Raw genomic sequence first — 19458 nt, forward strand, 5'->3', positions numbered from 1 at the left:
CGCAACTGAAAATTACTAAAAATAAAAAGAAACAAGAAAACGTGTGACATCCTCACAACAAAAGACAATCAATGGAAACTGACTCAAGAAGGACCACTGCTGAAATCGGAAGACAGGATTTTAAGCAGTTCTTACAGCCATGCTCAGAGATGTAAAAAAAAACATGCTTGCAGTAAATGAGCAAATACAAAATGTCAGCAGAGAAATAGCATGAAAAATAAATTCTAGAACTGAGAAAATACAAAATAAAAATAAATCTCAAACTAAAAAGTCACTGCACGGGGAAGACAGGGGAAGAGGCAGGCAGACGACCTGAAGACAGAGCCACAGGAACCTCTCAATCTGCTGGGGAAAATGACAATGCCTCAGGGTGGGGGACGATACCAAAAGGTCTACATACACATAACTGCAGTACTAGAAGGAGAGCAGGAAGAGTGTAAAACAGAACAATATTTAAAGAAATAATGACCAAAAATTTCCCATATTTGGTAAAAGACATAAATTTACAGGTTCAAGAACAGAAAACCCCACCCAGGTAAATACTGTCAAAATGCTGAAAACCAAAATTAAAGGCAACATCTACAAAGCAGCCAGGGGAATAACTATTTGAAATCTGCTGATTGGAATATACGAAGGCAATCAACAGACAGAATCACCAGATGCAGTGAAGGCCTAAAGACAGCCAACAAATAGCCTTCACGTGCTGAAAGAAAAGACCTGTCAACCCAGAACTCAGTTTGCAGCAAAAAAATTCTTCAGGAGTGAAGGAAAGACAGACATTTTCAGATAAACAAAATCCAAGAGAATTCGTCCGTAACAGACCTGAATTAACCCCCCCCCCAAAAAAAGTCTAAAGGAAAATACACCAGATAGAAACTTCACCATTTTTAGGAAGGAAGGCACCACACATGGTAAATACTGAGAAAACATAAACATGTGCCACACACCAGAGGGAGGACAGTTCCCAAGGCACAGGGAGAGTAGAGGGCCCGGCTGAGACGGGGTCCCAGGAGAGAAAGCACTGGGTACATACGTCTCACCTAGGGGTCAGCAAACTTTCTGTAAGAAACCAAGTAGTGCTCAGCCTAGGTACGTGAGCCAAACAGTTTCTGTCACAACTACAACGCTGCTGTTGTGGTATAAACACAACCATCAACAATATGAATAAGTATGGTTGTGTTACAATAAAACTTTATTTACAAAAATAGGCAGCTGGCTGGGTGTGACTCACAGACCACAGTTTGCCAGCTCCTGAGTCTAAACAAAAGGCAACTCTGAAAGGTATTGCTGGAAATCTAGGAATTGAATCTGCAGTGGAAATGAAACAAACAAAAGAAATAATAAATACAAAACTGCTACACATAAGTGGCATTCAGTAAACTGCAAAGTGGTACAGAAATACAGAATATAGGACAAAAAAGATGAAATCTGCAGTCTTAAAAATGGGAAAGATAAAAACTTTCAGAATATTCATGAGAAGAAGGAGGAAGGAAATAGTTGACAAGGAAATCTACTCTCATGCATTCCATTTCACCATGGAAATCATGTACCATAAATCTGAGGAATGTGACTGAAATAATACCTAAGTCATACCAAATTCAGAGACAACATAAGGACTGAAGCTTTATTAGAGATCTGACTTGAAGACTATTACTTTACCTCCCTTTATTTCAGCTTTTTAATCAGTAACATGAGGACAGTAATTCACAGGGCTGAGAAAAGGTCCAACAGAGGTACTGCACTGCAAAATGTACTTTTAAATATACAGCTTACCCTCGAGCATCACAGGGATTAGGGGAACTGACCCACCCCCACGAAGTTGAAAATCTATGTATGACTTCTGACTCCCAAAATACTTAACTACTAATAGCCTCCTGTTGACTGGAAGCCTTACCGATAACATAAACAGTTGATTAACACATATTTTATATGTAATATGTACCATATACCATATTCTTACAATACAGGAAGCTAGAAAAAAGAAAATATTGAGAAAACCATAACAAAGAGAAAATACATTTACAGTTATCTACCGAAAAGCTCCACACATAAGTGGACTTGCACAGTTCAACCCTGTGCCGTTCAGGGTCTGCTGTACGGAACTAACTTACTTAGACCACATTACCTACAGCCGATGAGAAGAATGAAAGCAAGCACACCCCTCGATTCTGTGCACAGTATGGTCTCCTGCAAAGACCTCAAATTGTCAGCAAATTACCTTCAATCACTCAAAAGAAAGCAAAGTGATTCCCAAAAAACTCTCTTCATGGTCATGTAAGTAATGCCACTTTTTGAAAACCAAAAATGCTGCGAAAGAAAAAATAACGTGAATTTCTGTTTGAAAGGCATTATTTAGGAAAAAACTCATGGCCGATCATGCACAACACACCTCCACTCCTCCAAACACAAATCTTGGAAATGTGGCAAACCACGGCTCTCACACATCGGCACAGCATGGTGCACATATGGGTGCTTTATACCCCACCCACTCCTCAGGGCCAGGAACAACATCGTGCCGTGAGACAGCGTTGTCCTCGGCCTCGGCAACACAAGGCGGACATAGGAGCCACACCGTCTATCACCTTCACGCTCCCCACCAGCCACTCTCCTTCTCTTCTGGACTCTATTCATCCCTTCTCTTACTCCCCAAGACACCTTAAAAATCACCACTCTTGTGAAGTCATCCCCATTCCTCTGACGATCTCTGCTACAAAAACGAGACAGTCTAAAATACAACTCTTACTAAGTAACCCAGTTTGCATATTTGGAAATGTGAATTCTAAAATTATGTTAAAGTTGATCCTTTAAATACCAATTACACCAATGAGTTTTGCCAATGTTTAGCATCTTACTTACTTGGTGCATTCTTCTAAAGACTGAACAAGCATTTGCTGGAAAGAACATATTTCCTCTAGGTTTCCCATTAAATATGACGTATTTGCTGAACTTAACCTAGAGCCAAAAAAAATAACAGTAAAAATATGTAAATAGTTTTATTCATGTTCTTCTCCTATCCCACCCCAATGCCCTACTAGAGTCTTGACCTCATAAACAGGTTACTTATGTCTAAGGCAAATGGGTACACTGAGTTCTGTTCCACTGCTTCACCCTCTCTTATCTGGAAACACAAAAGCACAGCCTGAGTTGAAGACTATTTCACAATCAGTGCAATTTATCATCTAACTTACTTCTCACTGGTCTGCAAAGGCCGTAGATAGGTTGAAAGCACAGTCTGAAGTTCTTTAGAATATTCATTTTCTGTTTCTAAAATATTCTGTAGCACCTACAATAAATGATGAATAAATGTTATTTGACATTTCAAGTGTTATTTGACACTAAAATTTACAAACTTTGGAAAGTTCGTCAACAATTTTCAGTTCACATTGTGGCTTCCTTGTAATACTAATGTGCTAGTATCAACACTCCTGTGATCACTAACCACCAAGCCCATATGATGACCTGTTACTAAGGCCACACAGCTGACTTCATCTTGCTGCCAGCCACATCTGACACAGGTGTGTCAAGTGAGGCTAGAATTAAATCCATCATCACATAATAGCGTGGAGTCTATTCAGATGAGGGGAGAAGCCACCACGGGTCATCAAGAGAGCACGTGTGCACACCTACAACACTGCGTTGTGCACAAGAAGCTTCTCACAAAGGACATCCCACATGCTTCCCATTCCTGTTAAGCCCACAAGCAGATAAAACCACCTATGGTGACAGGATTCAGAAAAGACATAGGGTGGGGAAGGGACAGTGGAGAAAGGGGCATGAGATAAATTTCTGGGGTGACACACAGGATCTATATTTTGATTTGGGTAGTAGTTACACAGATTACACATTTGTCAAAGCTCACCGAACTGTACCTTTAAAATCTATACATTTTAGTATATGAAAAGTATATTTCAACTGAAAAGCCAAAGTTTACTCTTTAGATTGAATCTAAAAACTTAGAAGTAATTTCTGGCAACTATAGATTTCATTAGAGAATACAACAATCTCAGATCATCCTACACATTATGTTTATTAAAAATTTAAGGTCTACTAATGTAAGCAATCTTTAAATAGCCACTACTTTTTTTTAAGGTAGCAGATTATAAATTAATCTTAAAATGTTTCCTGATACCCTATATTAGTGTAGCAGATGTAACCAAAATTAGTTAACTCCTGGGACAGATACAAAACAGCTAAACTACAACATGACCACTTTTTATCAGCAATCACCAATAGCAAAGGCACTTGGCAGGGCAGGGCGTGAAGTTTCCAAAGCCCAGATGCAAAGCGCCAAGTGTTACAACAACTGGTGAGCTGGGTTCCCAGTTACTAATGCTCACTACACTCCTGGCACTAAGCAAGGTACTCTGCATATGGTATCTCTAATACTTGCAGAAAGTTCTCCTTTCAGAGAGGTCATCTTATCACAAATCAAACACCAGTGGGTAGCAGGCTCAGTGCCCCGCCCTGCTCCACCCCGCCCCTCGGTACCTGACAGGAGTAAAGAGAAATCCTCTCCCCCACTCTCTTCCCCCCCGCTCTGCCAGCCAGTGTATTCTTAACCAGGAAACCCTACTACGTATATTTTCTGAGCATCTAGTACGGGCACTAAGATGTGCTATTTGTCTTCCTATGCTAACAAATAATTCTAAATTAATCACACAAAAGAAACTATGCAGAAGTAATAAAGACAAACATGCTGTTTTCTCCCCATGATTTTTGATGTTCCAAATGTAAGTTTAATTGTTTAAGAAAAAAGTCTTCAATAAGTTATATTTAAATTTCACCCTTAATAAACACAACTCGGATTATTATTTTGTTCACTACTGTTTCCTGTAAATTCTATGGAGAGAGTATAGTTATTCAGGAGTAAACATAAACCTGATTAAATAACTTACATACTAAACTATTTAAAATGAAAAAAATCAGAGGCTCTTTCACTGGTGACACTGAACTCTGGTTCCATTCCTGAATGGCTCTATTCATGGCAGACAACTGGCAGGCAAGCCAGAGGAGGAGGGACCACTTGGGGAGTTCGCCTCCTTTGTGGGGAAATCTGGACGCTGATCCCATGATTATAATGTCTTCCTTCTAAGAAATGCTGGTTGGACACAAATGTCAAAGGCCTGGCAGACAGAAGACACACTGTGACGATAGCCACTGCACCCATCACCAGGGACTTCTACTCTGAACCAGACCTGACCTTCAAAACCAACGGGAGAAGTAAGGTGATGGGGACCTTGAACTAAGAAAATCTGTCACAGATGTATGTATAAGAAGAAAAGTCTTACTCCAATGTTAAAACATAGGTAAGAAATATGATTTAGTTTCTTAACCACAAATATTGGAGACCTATTTAGCAACAGTGCCTATATAGCACACGCTTGAAAACCTATATTTATTTTTTTCAAACAGAAAACCATTCCTGTGTGATGTAAGGAGGAAAATAACCAACAGAAAACATCACTGGTAGGAACATGAGTAGGAGAAGACAATGAGACACCCTCAATTGCAGCACTAAGCAGAGTACACAGACATAAATGCTTCATAAGAACATACCAAAACCAATTCCAAAGAACCCTCTTCTAGAAAGCCCAATTCATTAGAAAAGCTGGCTAATTTCAACTACTAGCCTTGGACACTACTTTCAAATAGGTGCTAAAGACAATTTCTATATACTCACAAGCAAACAACACAAGTTACACTTAGATTTTCCACAAACACATGACAAGACCTGGCTCCCTGGTTCCTGCCTGAATGACATCCCCTCTGCTGGGAGGCCACATGCCCTCCTGACCTCGGCAGTGCGTCCGGAGCTGCCAGCTGTCACCTTGCCTCCCCTCCTCGCCTTCTGCACACTCTGGCTGCTGCAGGACCCCATGGAACCTCACAGCCTGGCCGCCACAGCTCCATCCCACCACGGCTGAAAACCCAGAGAACGTGTGCAGTTCTCAGGGAAAAAGCTGAAGAACGGCCCAGAGAGCTGAGCTCAGCCAGCGCGAGCTTTCCCTGAGTCATGAGGCGTGGACAATCAAGTCCAGTCAAACAATGGTGCCACACAGGAGGGTGGACACATCAGTCAAGCCACAGACAATCCCTGAACTGTCAGCCTTAAAGCAAAACAAAACAAAAGGGCTGACTTCTTTCTTTGCAGACACACAGAAACTTACTTTATTAGTAGTCACTAAAGGAGCATTTAGGATCTCTGATTTTACAGATGGGTTCCAACTTTTTATATGTCATCAACAGTCCTTTAAAAATAAATAACTGATTTACATACATATAAGAGAAGAAACAGATAACATTTTTAAAGGTTTCATCCAGATAAAAGATCATCACCATAAACTAAAACCCCATTTCCTTATCATAATCCTAGTTCACAAGCATAAGAAGAAAAGCTAAAATGGCTCATGTACTAAACCTCTTCCATCCACTCTGACCAGCCCCGCCCCGCCTGCTGCCACAAAGTAAAAATGATCTAAACATTCTCCTTTCAATGCGGTCTATTTAACCTAAGTATTTAAATCGTCACAAAGTCGACAAGGTAGGACTTCAGCTACAAGTCAGCCTCCAATAGACGATCTGACTGTAGGGAGAGGAGGGAAAGAGAAGGCTGCGCAAGCAGCAGTCCCCAGAGCCCCTGCTGGCCCCACAAGTCCACACTCAGCAGGGAACCCTTCCACCACCCACCACCACCCCCCCACCGCCCCCGCAACTACTGAGTTAATGCAGATTACTGATCTGTTTGTCTTTAAATACTATTTAATACTTAGTTACTTCTTAACTCTCAAAAAAGAATTTGAAAGGGCCATATAAATGTTTCTGTTTTATGTTACTGTATCTTTTGAAAGAAATTACAAGTATGTTATTACAGTATTCCTAAATTTGGGCATTCACAGGGACTTGGGATATATTTCTTCCAAATGTTAAAGGTTTACTAGATAATAGCTACTGCAAAAGTCTGTGAGTCCACTATGACACATGTTCCAGAAGGAAACTGACACTAGCAAACGCCTGCTCACATGTGTCACGGCATGCAAAGAGCTGGCCTTAGAACCAGACAGACCTGGACTCAAGTCCTGGCTCTGCCACTTACTTCCTGTGACTGGACAATTCTATCGGTCTGTTTCCTTCTTGTACAAAAAGAGATTTTACTAAGTACACAGTTACTCAAGAGTGTCTGTCACTGACTTCAGGTAGAAAGGAATCTTACCAACCACCTAGTATAACTTTCCAAACCTGGAATCCTATTTGGAGCTGCTTCTTGAATGATTCCTTTAGTCAGGAGGTAACTGTTTAACAAGACAGCCTTTCCCATAATTAAACAACTCAATTCTTCATTCATTCATGAACTCTTAACTCCTACTCTGTGTCAGGCTCCTGCTACCTCATGAAAACCTTAATCTATATCATCTTATATTAAAAAAGAAATTATATAAAAAAACAATGGGGAGCAAAGTTCATCAGAGAAGCTAGCAGGCTCCTCACTGCCCGTATAAGATGTGGTTGGGATATGAGAAAGGAGGGAGACATCTCTCTAGAAGAACCACAAAGGAATGGAGCCCCACACCCCTCCCTAATTCCTCAAGGTATCTAATAATTAACCTTATTCGCCTACAGGCCCCAAGCAGAGCTTCAGATGTCACAGGATTTAAAAGAAATCTTGGCTAAGGTGGAAAAAAGCAAAAGATAAAAAGATGAAGCAAAACCAGGGTTTAGGGTTAGTGCTGATGGATGGTCACAAAAGACATCCTGGTACCACAGTCTCAGTTTTTCTGTCCCTTTTCCCCCACCCAGCACCCAGAGGCCACAGGCAACTACGGGGGCAGGGGGGACAGACAGGAGCAGTGTCTCCGGGGCACAGGATAGGTCCCTGGAAGTGTGTACTGGCATCTGATGAAAGATGCATGTCCTTTTTGTGTGTTTATGAATTAAAACTAGTGACTCCTACTTATTACATCATATTTGCAGTATTTCAAATGCAAAAGCTACCCCACTGTCCCAGGATGAGTGGAAGGAAAACCACTTCCTGTCCCCATACAGAGAGTACCGACTAATGAACTACCGATGAAAGCGAAAGCCTGCAAAATAAAACCGCAGAGCATCGCAACACGGAGGCCTTCACGACTTGTTCTCTAGTGACGAGTGAGAGCACTCCTCCCCACAACATGAGCAGACTCAAGACCATCTCTCCCAGGGCTGGGCAGCCAAACCCGTTCTTTGATCCCTATTGGGAAAGATACCGGTCACCAGGCTGTGGGTGCAGTGAAGGTACTTTCACTGTCAGACCTACCAAGCTCAGGAACATCACATCACGTCTCAACACGTCTCCTCTAACTGTAGGATCAGGCCACCCTGGCTGCAGCTCTCCCAGGCTGTCCTCAAAAGCTACTGGGATGCCTGTTTACAGAGTGGTGTGGTGGCCTCAGTAGTGCCTTCTGCTCCTAAACGTTCTTCCTGATAACCATAGAAACCTCCGCTGCCCAGCACTTTACTAGGCACAGGAAGGCCAACCACTAATCCTCCTAACAATGCTATGAGGCCAAGGCCAGCTTTACCAACCTTATTTTACGAATGAAGGAATGTGCTCAGGCAGCCAGGGGGCTTACCTCCAGCCACCCACTGCCAGGCAGCACGGACAACTAAACACGAAGCCAAGATTCCTTCCACTGTCCTGGGCTGCCCTGATCTTAGCTGAGCTACCTACAACAAGGGCACCCCAATCCTTCACTGACCTAAGACTCTGCTAACAGACTGATCTCCAACAGCAAGCATAGGAGAAACTGAAGGCAAGAGTGGGGGCTGGCTGTGCCACAAAGCTCACCAACTGTGTGGGTACCCAAACAGCTCTGATTCTCTTCTTCCTTCCACTGCTGCTCTCCAGGCCCAAGGCCCCCACATCCCTGCTCATGGTCCACAATAGCTTTCTCACTGGCCCCTAAGACCTCCAATTCCATCTCTACCACTGTGGATTCTGGGGTCAAAGTACTCCTCCAAATCACTATCATTCACAGAAGAACCTAAAACTCTGTCACTCAAAAGAAACCATTCTCTGCAGTGTCTTCTATGTCAACTTTTTAATACCATTAGGTCATATTACCTATATAATTTTTATATTCTACTTATCGCACTTAACACAAAAATATTCTTTGATATTTTTAAAGGCTCGTGTGCATTTTAATAATTACAAATGGACATAACAGAGATCACTTATTCTGACACAGCTGTTTATTCAGGTTGCTTGCAATTTATTACTATCAATGACTCACACACAGTCTATATTTGACTAAAAACAACCAAATAGAAATTCTACATTGAAAGGTGCAACAGTTGAAATGAAAAATTCGCTAGAGGGACTCGACAGCAGAGTTGAGTTGGCAAAAAAAATCAGCCAACATGAAGAGATCAATAGAGATTATCCAATCTGAGGAACAGAAAGGAAAAATGAAGAAAAGTGAACAGAGGCTGAGCGTCCTATGGGACACCATCACGCTTACCAACACGTGCACAATAGGAGTACCAGAAGGAGAGCAGAGGGCAGCAGAGGACAAGTACTCCACGGTGACAGTCCTTAGTCACTAAGAACCATTTCTCACTTCCCAATGCTTTCTGGTTGTCTTAACCATCACACCACTGTAGGAAGACACATACACCCCACTCACATCTGTCTCCTCACTTCAGAATGAGTCTCCCAGTTTCAGAATGTCTGCACCTTCATCTGGAATACTCTCCCCTCACTCCCCTCCAGTGATCCCACGCTGAGACTAAAGTCCTTCACTTAACCTTCCCTAATAACATCAGTCCACAGTGCAAAGCCTTCTTATCTCTCCATGGGGTTAAAAATACCTACCCTCTCTAATTTCTGGGAAAACAAAGCTACAAAGGGAGTTGAGGTGAAAGTCAGAGTCCAAATTAATCAGATGAAGGGAAGTGAGAGAAAGAGAAGAAAAAGGTGCAGAGGGTAAGACTCAAAGTATCTCTAGGGAAGAGCAGGATCTGGAGTCGATCAAGGAGGAAGGAAAAAGAAGTCAAGGACTGCTCCAGAGGCAAGTTCAGCAGCATGGTGCCTAAAGAGGCCTGCCAACAAGGAGGAGGAAGAAAGGAAACCATGAAAAAGAGGCAATAAAGACAGAGGCAGGAGGCGAAAGAAAACAATCGTGTCCATGTACTAAACATAAGCTCCACAAAGGAAGAGAGTCTGCCACTTCCGTTCACCGTGATACCCCCCATGCCTCTAACAGTACTTGACATGGAGTAGGAACTAAAAAGTGTTCATTAAACGAGTCAGTCGTGCTGTAATAAGACATGGGAGGTGCAAGGGGAAGGAAAGTGCTCAAGAGAATACTGACTGTGCAGACCCACAGCACAAGACTGTGGCAAGAAGTCAGTGTGGAAGACCACTCCTATTCAAACTCAACACCATTTCTCACCATTTCTTAACAAAGATACAGAAAATGAAACACTCATGATAAAAGGGCCAAAAAACACTTAAGTTGCTATTTTACATGAGATATTCAAAGATATCATGGGTTTACATTTATATCTCCTGAACACAAAAATAAGGAAGATTGGGGATAGGAAAATAACAAAATAAATGCACATTTTCCAAATAATTCAACATTTATACACGTTTAGAAAGTTTACTGTTATCATACTGAGTAGATACACACCAGCAATTTAAAAATGTTATCTAAATAAATGCCATTTCTGTAGCATATGCAATTGTTTAGGGACAAAGAAGGTTCAGATTACACACATTTAATACCACAGATTTTCTTTTTAAGCTCCACAAAATGATCATATTAAGTTTCAAAATGCAGCCAAGTTCAGGATCCAGAAACACGTGTCTTTAACATGTGTAATGTCTAGACACTCTCCTCTAATCCCATGCCATCTGATACACATACATCAATCCCAGGAAAGACTATATAAAGATACAAAATAAACTAGAAACCATACTGACCTAAAGTATTTATAGTCTATTCCAAATACTAATATAATGGCACTCACTACATATAAAATTTTTAAATCGAATTATACACCTTTTAAAATCTCATGTTTGAAGACTTAATGGTATGAGGAAATATTCACAATACCACATTATGTGGCAAGAGCAGTGTACAATTCCATATATACAATATTAAAACAAAAATGTAAGATTATAAAAATACACAGAGATTAGAATGAAATATACCAAAACATTAATGGTGGTTGTATCTCAGCAGATACCAGATCATTTTTATTTCCTCTGTCATATTCTAGGTAGTATACCTACATTCTACATTGCTGAGTTTTACAGGGGTTTAAAAAATGAAAGTTATTTATAAAAAATGTTTTGCATTTACTCACCACATTATAGTAACTTTTGTTAATGGCAGTCGTATCAAATCCTTTGGGAGGACTCTTCAATGTTCCTGATTTGGGAGACACAGGCTTTTCTGAAATGAAAATGTAATGTGCTTTTACTGATCCATACTAGAGATGACCAGTGCGCTGGCCCTCACGCAGCCCGAGGCTACTCATCCAACAGCCCCAACCGAAATGAGAACCCAGCAGGGAAAACCGAGGAGAAGGCCCCCACAGAGTGACCGCGGAGCAGGAGAGACCACGTCTCTCCCGGGCTCAGCTCAGTCACCGCATAACCATCACCCACCCCATTCTCCTGTTTTGGGTTGAAAACATCTGAGAGATTATGCTCCACAAGTGTCAGATAAAAACAGACCAGTTTAGCCACACATATAGCTTATCAGTGAAGTTAATATGAAAGATTACCCAAATAGAATTAGAGAAAATGTTGGCATGTGAAATATGCATAAAAGCATATGTATTTCACAGGGTCTGGTTTTCCAAAGACTTGCAGTTTCAAATATTAACCTTGCAAAGGACAGAAAATTTTCCCCAGGCTACAAAGTCTCTAGGAGCAAGCTGTCTGCTGGGGGAACTTTAGAAATAAGAGTATTTAGATTTTATCATAAGAATGTAACTTTTGCTTAAGGAGAGGTCATTCTTTAGATAATGAGCCAGTTTGACCAACTTAGCTTTTTACTAATTGTACCTTGGAATGTCACTTTATTTTACTGATGTGACTAGTTTCCATTGTTAAGCTATACTTTTGTAACACTGCTCTTGTCCTTATGTCCTTCTTTGATGATTGAATCAACTGATTTTCCTTGTGAAACTTCCTTGTCTTGTCAATAAAAAGGAAAGCTGATTTTGGATCGAGGCTGCTCCCCTGATGGGTGGCAGTCCCTCCAGGCCTCAGTGATGGTACTTTGAGTGAATTCTTTCTTTCTCTTTTCTCTGTCTCAGTTACACAGAGGAAAGTGTAACAAAGTGGTGCCCCGTGTGAGGAATTCCCCGTGGATCAGAGACTGACCTGCCAAGCATTGGAGAAGAAAAGGATGTCCGGCTCATCCTGGCAAGGGAGTCCCTAATAAGGGAGACGCATCCCGGTAAGGGAATCACAGGTGGCTTTCGATTAGTGATTGTACGCCTGCGGCAGTGTCTAATTAGGGCTTCACCTGGAGGTTTTGCTTTCTCTCTCTTTCAATTTTCTATCTATTCTTCCAGCTATGGGTAACTCACTGTCTACAAAGGAAGCTCAACATAGGTCACAACTTCGATGTCTCCTTAAGGCAGCAGGGTATAAGGTAACTAAGTGTCAACCAACTGAATTGTTATTGGTTATTAGACAACAATGCCCTCAGTACCTTAAAGAAGGGAATCTTGATATTGAGGGTTGGGAACAAATTGGCTGACGGTTAAAAAAATGCAATAGGTCCGGTTAAGGCTTCTCATCTAACGGTTTGGAGTTTATGTCGAGTTGCTTTAAGACCTATTCAGGACCCTAACAAAAAGCAACAACATGTTTCTGTCACTAAGGAGGATAAGAAACAATCCTCACCTCCTCCTCCCCCACCACCTTTAGAGGTGAACAATTCAACCACTCCCTTGATGGAGCATTGTATTTAAGAAGGACACAACATGGAAACTGATACTTGTCATGTCTTTCCTATTGTGAGAACTGGGACTCAGCTCAGATATAAAAACCTCTCATTTTCCTTGCTTCAGAAATTTAGAAAAAGCATAACAGAAAATGGCTTACATAGTATTTTTACTAAGGGGCACTTAGAATCAATTGCTACTGGGTATAATATGACCCTTTGGGATTAGAAGACACTTGGAAAAACTGTTTTAACTACTGCTCAATACACTGTATGGCTGCAAGAATATCGGGAAACCTTACATAAGGCACAAGCTTTACTGCCTCAACAAGGATTTGACCAGACAACCCGGGCAACCGTAAAAGCTTGGAACAGAATTTCTGAAACAAATACTCCCACTAAATCTTTCACTACTATTAGACAGAGCCCCTCTGAGCCATATATAGATTTTATTAATCGTCTTCAAGATGCCATAACTAGACAAATTGACAATGCTGAGGCAGCCCAAGTACTTTCACTATAATTGGCTTTTGACAATGCTAATGAGGACTGCCAAAGAAAAATAAAAATTCCACTCTTGCTGATATGATCAAAGCCTGCCAGAATGTGGGCACTGAAATCCATAAAGCCCAAATTCTTGCTGCAATTCTCCAATCTAAAACATGTTTTAAATGTGGAAGGGAAGGTCATTTTCAGAAAGATTGCAAACCAAGAGAGGTAGAACAGACTAAACCAAAACAAAAATGCCCTAAAATGTAAAAAAGGGTTTCATTGGTCAAATCAGTGCAAATCTAAATTTGATATAGAAGGCAATCCTATTTTGGCAAACGAAGAAGGGGGCGCCAGATCCTGCGCCCCAATAAACAAAGGGGGTCAAATTCTCAATGCTGAGGCTCAAGTCTGGACTCCTCCTCAGGACAATATTTCTCTCCCAGACTTCAAATAAATGATCAAACAATTGTCAATTTGACCTTAACAAAAGATGTTATTTTAGATGAAGCAGGACAAGTGAAGTCAGGGACAACAAATTTCTCTGGTCCATTCCCTTTTAACGCGCCTGATATTGTACTGGGCAATCCAAAATACTCTATAAATGGTGTCCAAATTATTCCAGAGTTAATTCCACCTGATAAGTTGGGACCAATTCATGTTATGATAACTAGTTTAGGATATCATGTAATTCCGAAAGGGACTCAAATAGCTCAACTTGTTCTCTTGTCCTCTTTGTTTTCTGAAACAAAATCTGAACCTCAGTCTCCTGCTTCTCCTGATGCTTTCTGGATACAAAAATTAAATAATGCTCAGCCACTGTTAACATTATCTGCTGAACAAAAGTTAATTACCGGGCTGGTAGAATTGGGGGCTGACATTACTATAATTGCAAAAAAGGATTGGAATCCATTATGGAAAATAACTTCTTCTCCAGTTACACTTACTGGACTAGGCGGGTCCAAATCCCCTTGTCAAAGTAAAAATTCTTTACTGTGTACCAGCCCAGAGGGACAAACTGCCTCCATTATGCCTTATGTTCTAGATCTCCCTCAAACTTTATGGGGCCGAGACCTCCTTATTTAATGGGATGTTTATATTGGAACATCTTCAAATTTATCATGACAGCCGCTGCCACACTCCCGCCATTTAAACTTCAATGGACCCCCAGTCCTCTGGTTTGGGTGGAGCAGTGGCTTCTTAAAGGGGAGAAATTAAATCAAGCTACTTTAATTGTCAAACACAGTTACACCTGGGACATTTGGAGCCATCATATAGTCCCTGGAATGCTCCTATATTTTGCATTCCTAAAAAATCAGGCAAATGGAGATTATTACATGATTTATGAAAAGTTAATGCCTGCATTCTTCCCATAGGGGCCCGAAAGCCTGGGCTCCCTAACCCAGCCGTCATTCCTAACAATTATCATTTAATCATCATAGACCTAAAAGACTGCTTTTTCACCATATCTTTACACACAGAAGACAAAGAAAAGTTTGCCTTCTCCCTTCCTAGCATTAATGCAGGAGCGCCTGCTCAAAGATATCAATGGAAAGTTCTCCCTCAAGGGATGATTAATAGCCCTACTACTTGTCAGGACTTCGTGGATCGAGCTATTTGACCCCCTCGTCAGATGGATGTCACTCATTATGCTCCGTTTGGAAGTCTTAAATATTTACATGTTACTGTTGATACTTATTCTGGTCTTATTCATGCCACTGCCCAAACAGGAGAAACTGCGAAACATGTTAAAAAACATTGTCTTTCTGCCTTGGCCGCCATGGGGATTCCAAATCAAATAAAAACAGATAATGGTCCAGCATACCCCTCCAAAGTCCTTCAAGTATTCTGTGACAACTGGAACATTGAATATGTCACAGGAAACCCATTTAACCAAACTGGCCAGGCAATTGTCAAAAGAACTAATGGCCTTCTTAAATGTCAAATAAGTAAACAAAGGAGGGGTAATATAGAAATAGGACTGGCCTTTCACGAACAGGTCTTTAAAGCTCTGTTTACACTAAATTTTTTAAATTGTAACTCCCCAAAATTAACGGTCACAGAGCGACACTTTATACCTCCTAAAAAGAGATGTAGACCCTTGGTTTTATATCGCCATCTGCTGATGGGACCACAATGATTGAGATCTGCCAAATTGTTAACATGGGGGAGAGGGGTACGTGTCTGTTCTCTCACCCACAGGCCCACCATGGATTCCTGCTAAGGCTTTTAGACCTTATGTGGAGACCCAAACCAGACGAGGAATTGAATCTGATCCCAAAATCTCAACACCACGCCATCACACCTCAATCCATCTCACCGAGGATGGTACACATCAGACCACTAGTAATGAAAATAATGACAACAAGCTACAAATTGACCTGGGTAAATTTAAAAACTTCAGCAGTCATATAGCTTTCAATAGCTCAGCAACTCATTTAAGAAACAAAAACTAATCTAAAATCTACCAGTTTAACTAGATAGTCTCAAATTTTCTGGCATCCACTTGGTTATCTTAAACAGACTTCTAAATTCTCTTCTAGTCTCATCTATGTATTTCTTCACAAAATCCTATGGTAGAATTCTATGCTATTTTCTTAAAAGGAAGAAAGTCTTCTCTGCATCTTCCTGAAAAGGTCTGCATACTTTGCTTTACAATGTAAATTTGTTGTCTTGCTTTCTTTAAGGCAGGGAGAGGCCTCACCAATAAGTCTTTAAAAAAAAACACACACACAATCTAAACCTGGCTGTCCTTTTTACTAGTGAGCTTTTTTTTTTACATCTTGAACAAAATATAAGATCCTTGTTTGTTGTTGTTGTTTATGTCTGCATATATGCATGTGTAAGCTGTATGTTCATGTCTGTTCGTGTAATTGTTTTATGTGCAAGGTACCAAATTGGCTTATAATTAATGCATGCTCATTAAATAAGCAAGTATACTTTTCAAGTTCACGTGACTTAAATCTTCTAAAGGTTTGATAAATATATTTTCAAAATTTGATTTAAACCTTTTACCTAAAATTGTCTCTAGGTCAATATGTCTCCTTGTTATCTCAACTCTGCCTCCTGGCCATGCTGGGAGAAATGATATCTTTTATGTATATACCACCCTCAGTCTTAAGCTCCACATAGCTCCAAATGCCACATGGAAACCCGGGACCTGAAATGGCCAGTGAAAAGAAACCTATGCCAAATATTGCATAGGCCCTAGTTAGCATTAACTGATAAGGGTATAGATCTAATACACCAAGTTTTTGGCTGGGAAACCATAAATATGTATTTGGTAAAAACAGCTAAAACTCAAACTGGGCTTTCTGTAATCTGCTCTGACAAATGGATGCCTATTTACTAACCTGTATGTGTAAAAATGTTCTTTCTTATCAGCACACATCACTGACTGGGTTTACTAATCAAACAGGATTACTAAAGGTCTTTTCACTTAACTGCTCTTGGTGCAAAGTTGTAAAAGGTTTTCTTTGTCCCTTAGATAACTGGTTTAAGAAACTTATTTCATGATAAGTCCTTGGGTTCTCTGACTTTAAAACCCTTTGTCACTTCAGTTTTATTTTTTTGTAGTAATTTGTGATCTTATTCAACTACATGTTTTAGGGCTTTTGTTATTTAACAAAGCTTTCCAACACGAAATTCTGAACGTTTAAAATAACTTTAAGGAATTCCAAGGGCCCTGGAGTTTCTCAAATGATATATAATAGATGTATCAAAACTAATTGGCTTACTTAATAAATTAGACTATATGGGAAAACATTGTTAGTACTGAAGGTGTTATGGATATGTGTTCCTAAATCTTGTAAGGTTCTTAAATATCTGTGTCTTGATATAAATGCTGGTCATAATCTTGGTTTAATTATAATTTTGAAATGTTATGTCTTCAAATGTTTCACGAGGAAACGCTGATACGTACAGCTTCCAACAAACTTTGAGTTCATAGCTTTGGACTGAAGTTCCAAAATTATAATGAAGAAACTGATGTGTTTGTGAAATTGTTCACAAAGGTCAAAACAACAAAAGTTAACTGGTAAATTAATTAGGAAAAATTGTGGGTTTTTACAATTCCTTGTTTTGGGGCACTGCTGGTTTTCCTAATGTTCTCTGGATGTGGGAAAACTCTCTCTCTCTCTCTCTCTCTCTCTCTCAAGCTATCTATAACTAACAACAGTTTGGTAAAATGTCATTTAAAACAGAAGTAAAAGTATTTTTCCCCCCAAATTTAGTGACTTTAAGTATTCTTATGATTATTATGACAATGTGGCTATTTTTATAAGTTCAATGAAAATTAACTCTCTCTTTATAACAGGATATAATTTAAAACTTTGGATATAAGACAGCATGTCTCATTTCCAAGTTGCTGATCTCTCTTTCATGTTTGCCGTAATTTGGCCTAAACTGCTGCTTCATCCTGCTGTTCATCTTTCCCCCTGACGTGGGACAGATCACTGAAAGAAAGTGAGCCAAGATGCTTCTTTCAATCACCACCTGGGAAAGAGCCTTCCCACCACAGAGAGATTTATACAAAGAAAAGTAAAACCTTTTCAATCTAGATATTGATCAACAATGCTTTTATGAGGAATGCCTTGATCATCAAGGGGGATATAACATCCTCTCTACAAAAGCAGTTCTCTAAATTCTCCTGGCCTTAAAGAGCGTGTTTGTAACTTGGATGAGACATCCTGTTCTTAAACAAAAGATTTGTAATTAATTGATCAAAAATTTTACAAAGACTAGATGCTTTGGAAACAGTAATGTCTTGGACAGTTTAACATTAACAAACTTTCTGGACTCAGAATCAACTATTATATGGAGCAGTATCCCTTTCCAGAGTTTCAACAATTGGTAATTAAACCCAATTCACAGCACCTGGAATGATGCAGATGCAGCCACTCTGAGATGACGACATCATCAGTCCTCACCTGAAGCAAATTAAAAGGACTCGCCATGCTATATGATACCAACTTTGCTTTAAATGCTTTTGTCTTAACTGTGAAAACCTGATCTATAGCTCTTGCTTTTCTTTTAAATAAATAAACGGGGGAGAGGTGGAATATGCACAAAAGCATATGTATTTCACAGGGTCTGGTTTTCCAAAGACTTGCAGTTTCAAATACTGACCTTGCAATGGACAGAAAATTTTCCCCAGGCTACAAAGTCTCTAGGAGCAAGCTGTCTGCTGGGGGGAACTTTAGAAATAAGAGTATTTAGATTTTATCATAAGAATGTAACTTTTGTTTCAGGAGAGGTCATACTTTAGATAATGAGCCACTTTGACCAACTTAGCTTTTTACCAATTGTACCTTGGAATGTCACTTTATTTTACTGATGTGACTAGTTTCCATTGTTAAGCTATACTTTTGTAACACTGCCCTTGTCCTTATGTCCTTCTTTGATGATTGAATCAACTGATTTTCCTTGTGAAACTTCCTTGTCTTGTCAATAAAAAGGAAAGCTGATTTTGGATCGAGGCTGCTCCCCTGATGGGTGGCAGTCCCTCCAGGCCTCACTGATGGTACTTTGAGGGAATTCTTTCTTTCTCTTTTCTCTGTCTCAATTACACAGAGGAAAGTGTAACATTGGCAGATACATAACAGTAATAAAGCATCAAGACCTGCAGTTCTAGACTAAATTTTAGGGGTTCAGATCACTCAGAATGCAAAGGCTCTCTGAACAACTAGAATCTGGCTCAAGGCTTGAAATAATCACCACATAGAGCAGACAGAAAGGAGGAAAGGCACCACAAGCAGAAGTAAAGACCAGAGAGAGCCTCATCGCCTTCAGAACCTCCACACCAGGCACAACAATTACAGCAGTCACAATTACCCAAGGATTCACGTGTTTTAAAATGGCACTGCTTACACTCAGCATCCATTCAACAGTCATTCAGCATAACAGCTACTGAAGCAGTGCTTACTAAGCAAAAACATGGCACTGTGTGTGTGTGTCTATCACTGGGTCTATGGGGTATGTGTGACTATCAATGGCTGTACAGGTGTGTGTGAGTGTGTCTTCCGTTGGT

At 40.2% G+C, this 19458-nt stretch overlaps 1 protein-coding gene across 7 annotated transcripts in view; it reads right to left on the minus strand.

Annotated features, from left to right (window-relative positions):
• The window catches only part of ARHGEF7 (Rho guanine nucleotide exchange factor 7), a 158913-nt gene that overhangs the window by 46045 nt on the left and 93410 nt on the right, over window positions 1-19458 (minus strand). For all 7 annotated transcript variants that reach the window (XM_063103169.1, XM_063103168.1, XM_063103174.1 and 4 more), the window contains 3 exons: window positions 11347-11435; window positions 3189-3283; window positions 2857-2952 (listed from right to left, as the gene is read on the minus strand). In XM_063103169.1, the coding sequence (XP_062959239.1) occupies window positions 2857-2952; window positions 3189-3283; window positions 11347-11435 (280 nt within the window). The remainder of the gene's footprint in view (window positions 1-2856; window positions 2953-3188; window positions 3284-11346; window positions 11436-19458) is intronic.

Source organism: Cynocephalus volans, chromosome 7 (assembly GCF_027409185.1).
Source record: "Cynocephalus volans isolate mCynVol1 chromosome 7, mCynVol1.pri, whole genome shotgun sequence".
Lineage (NCBI taxonomy): Eukaryota > Metazoa > Chordata > Mammalia > Dermoptera > Cynocephalidae > Cynocephalus > Cynocephalus volans.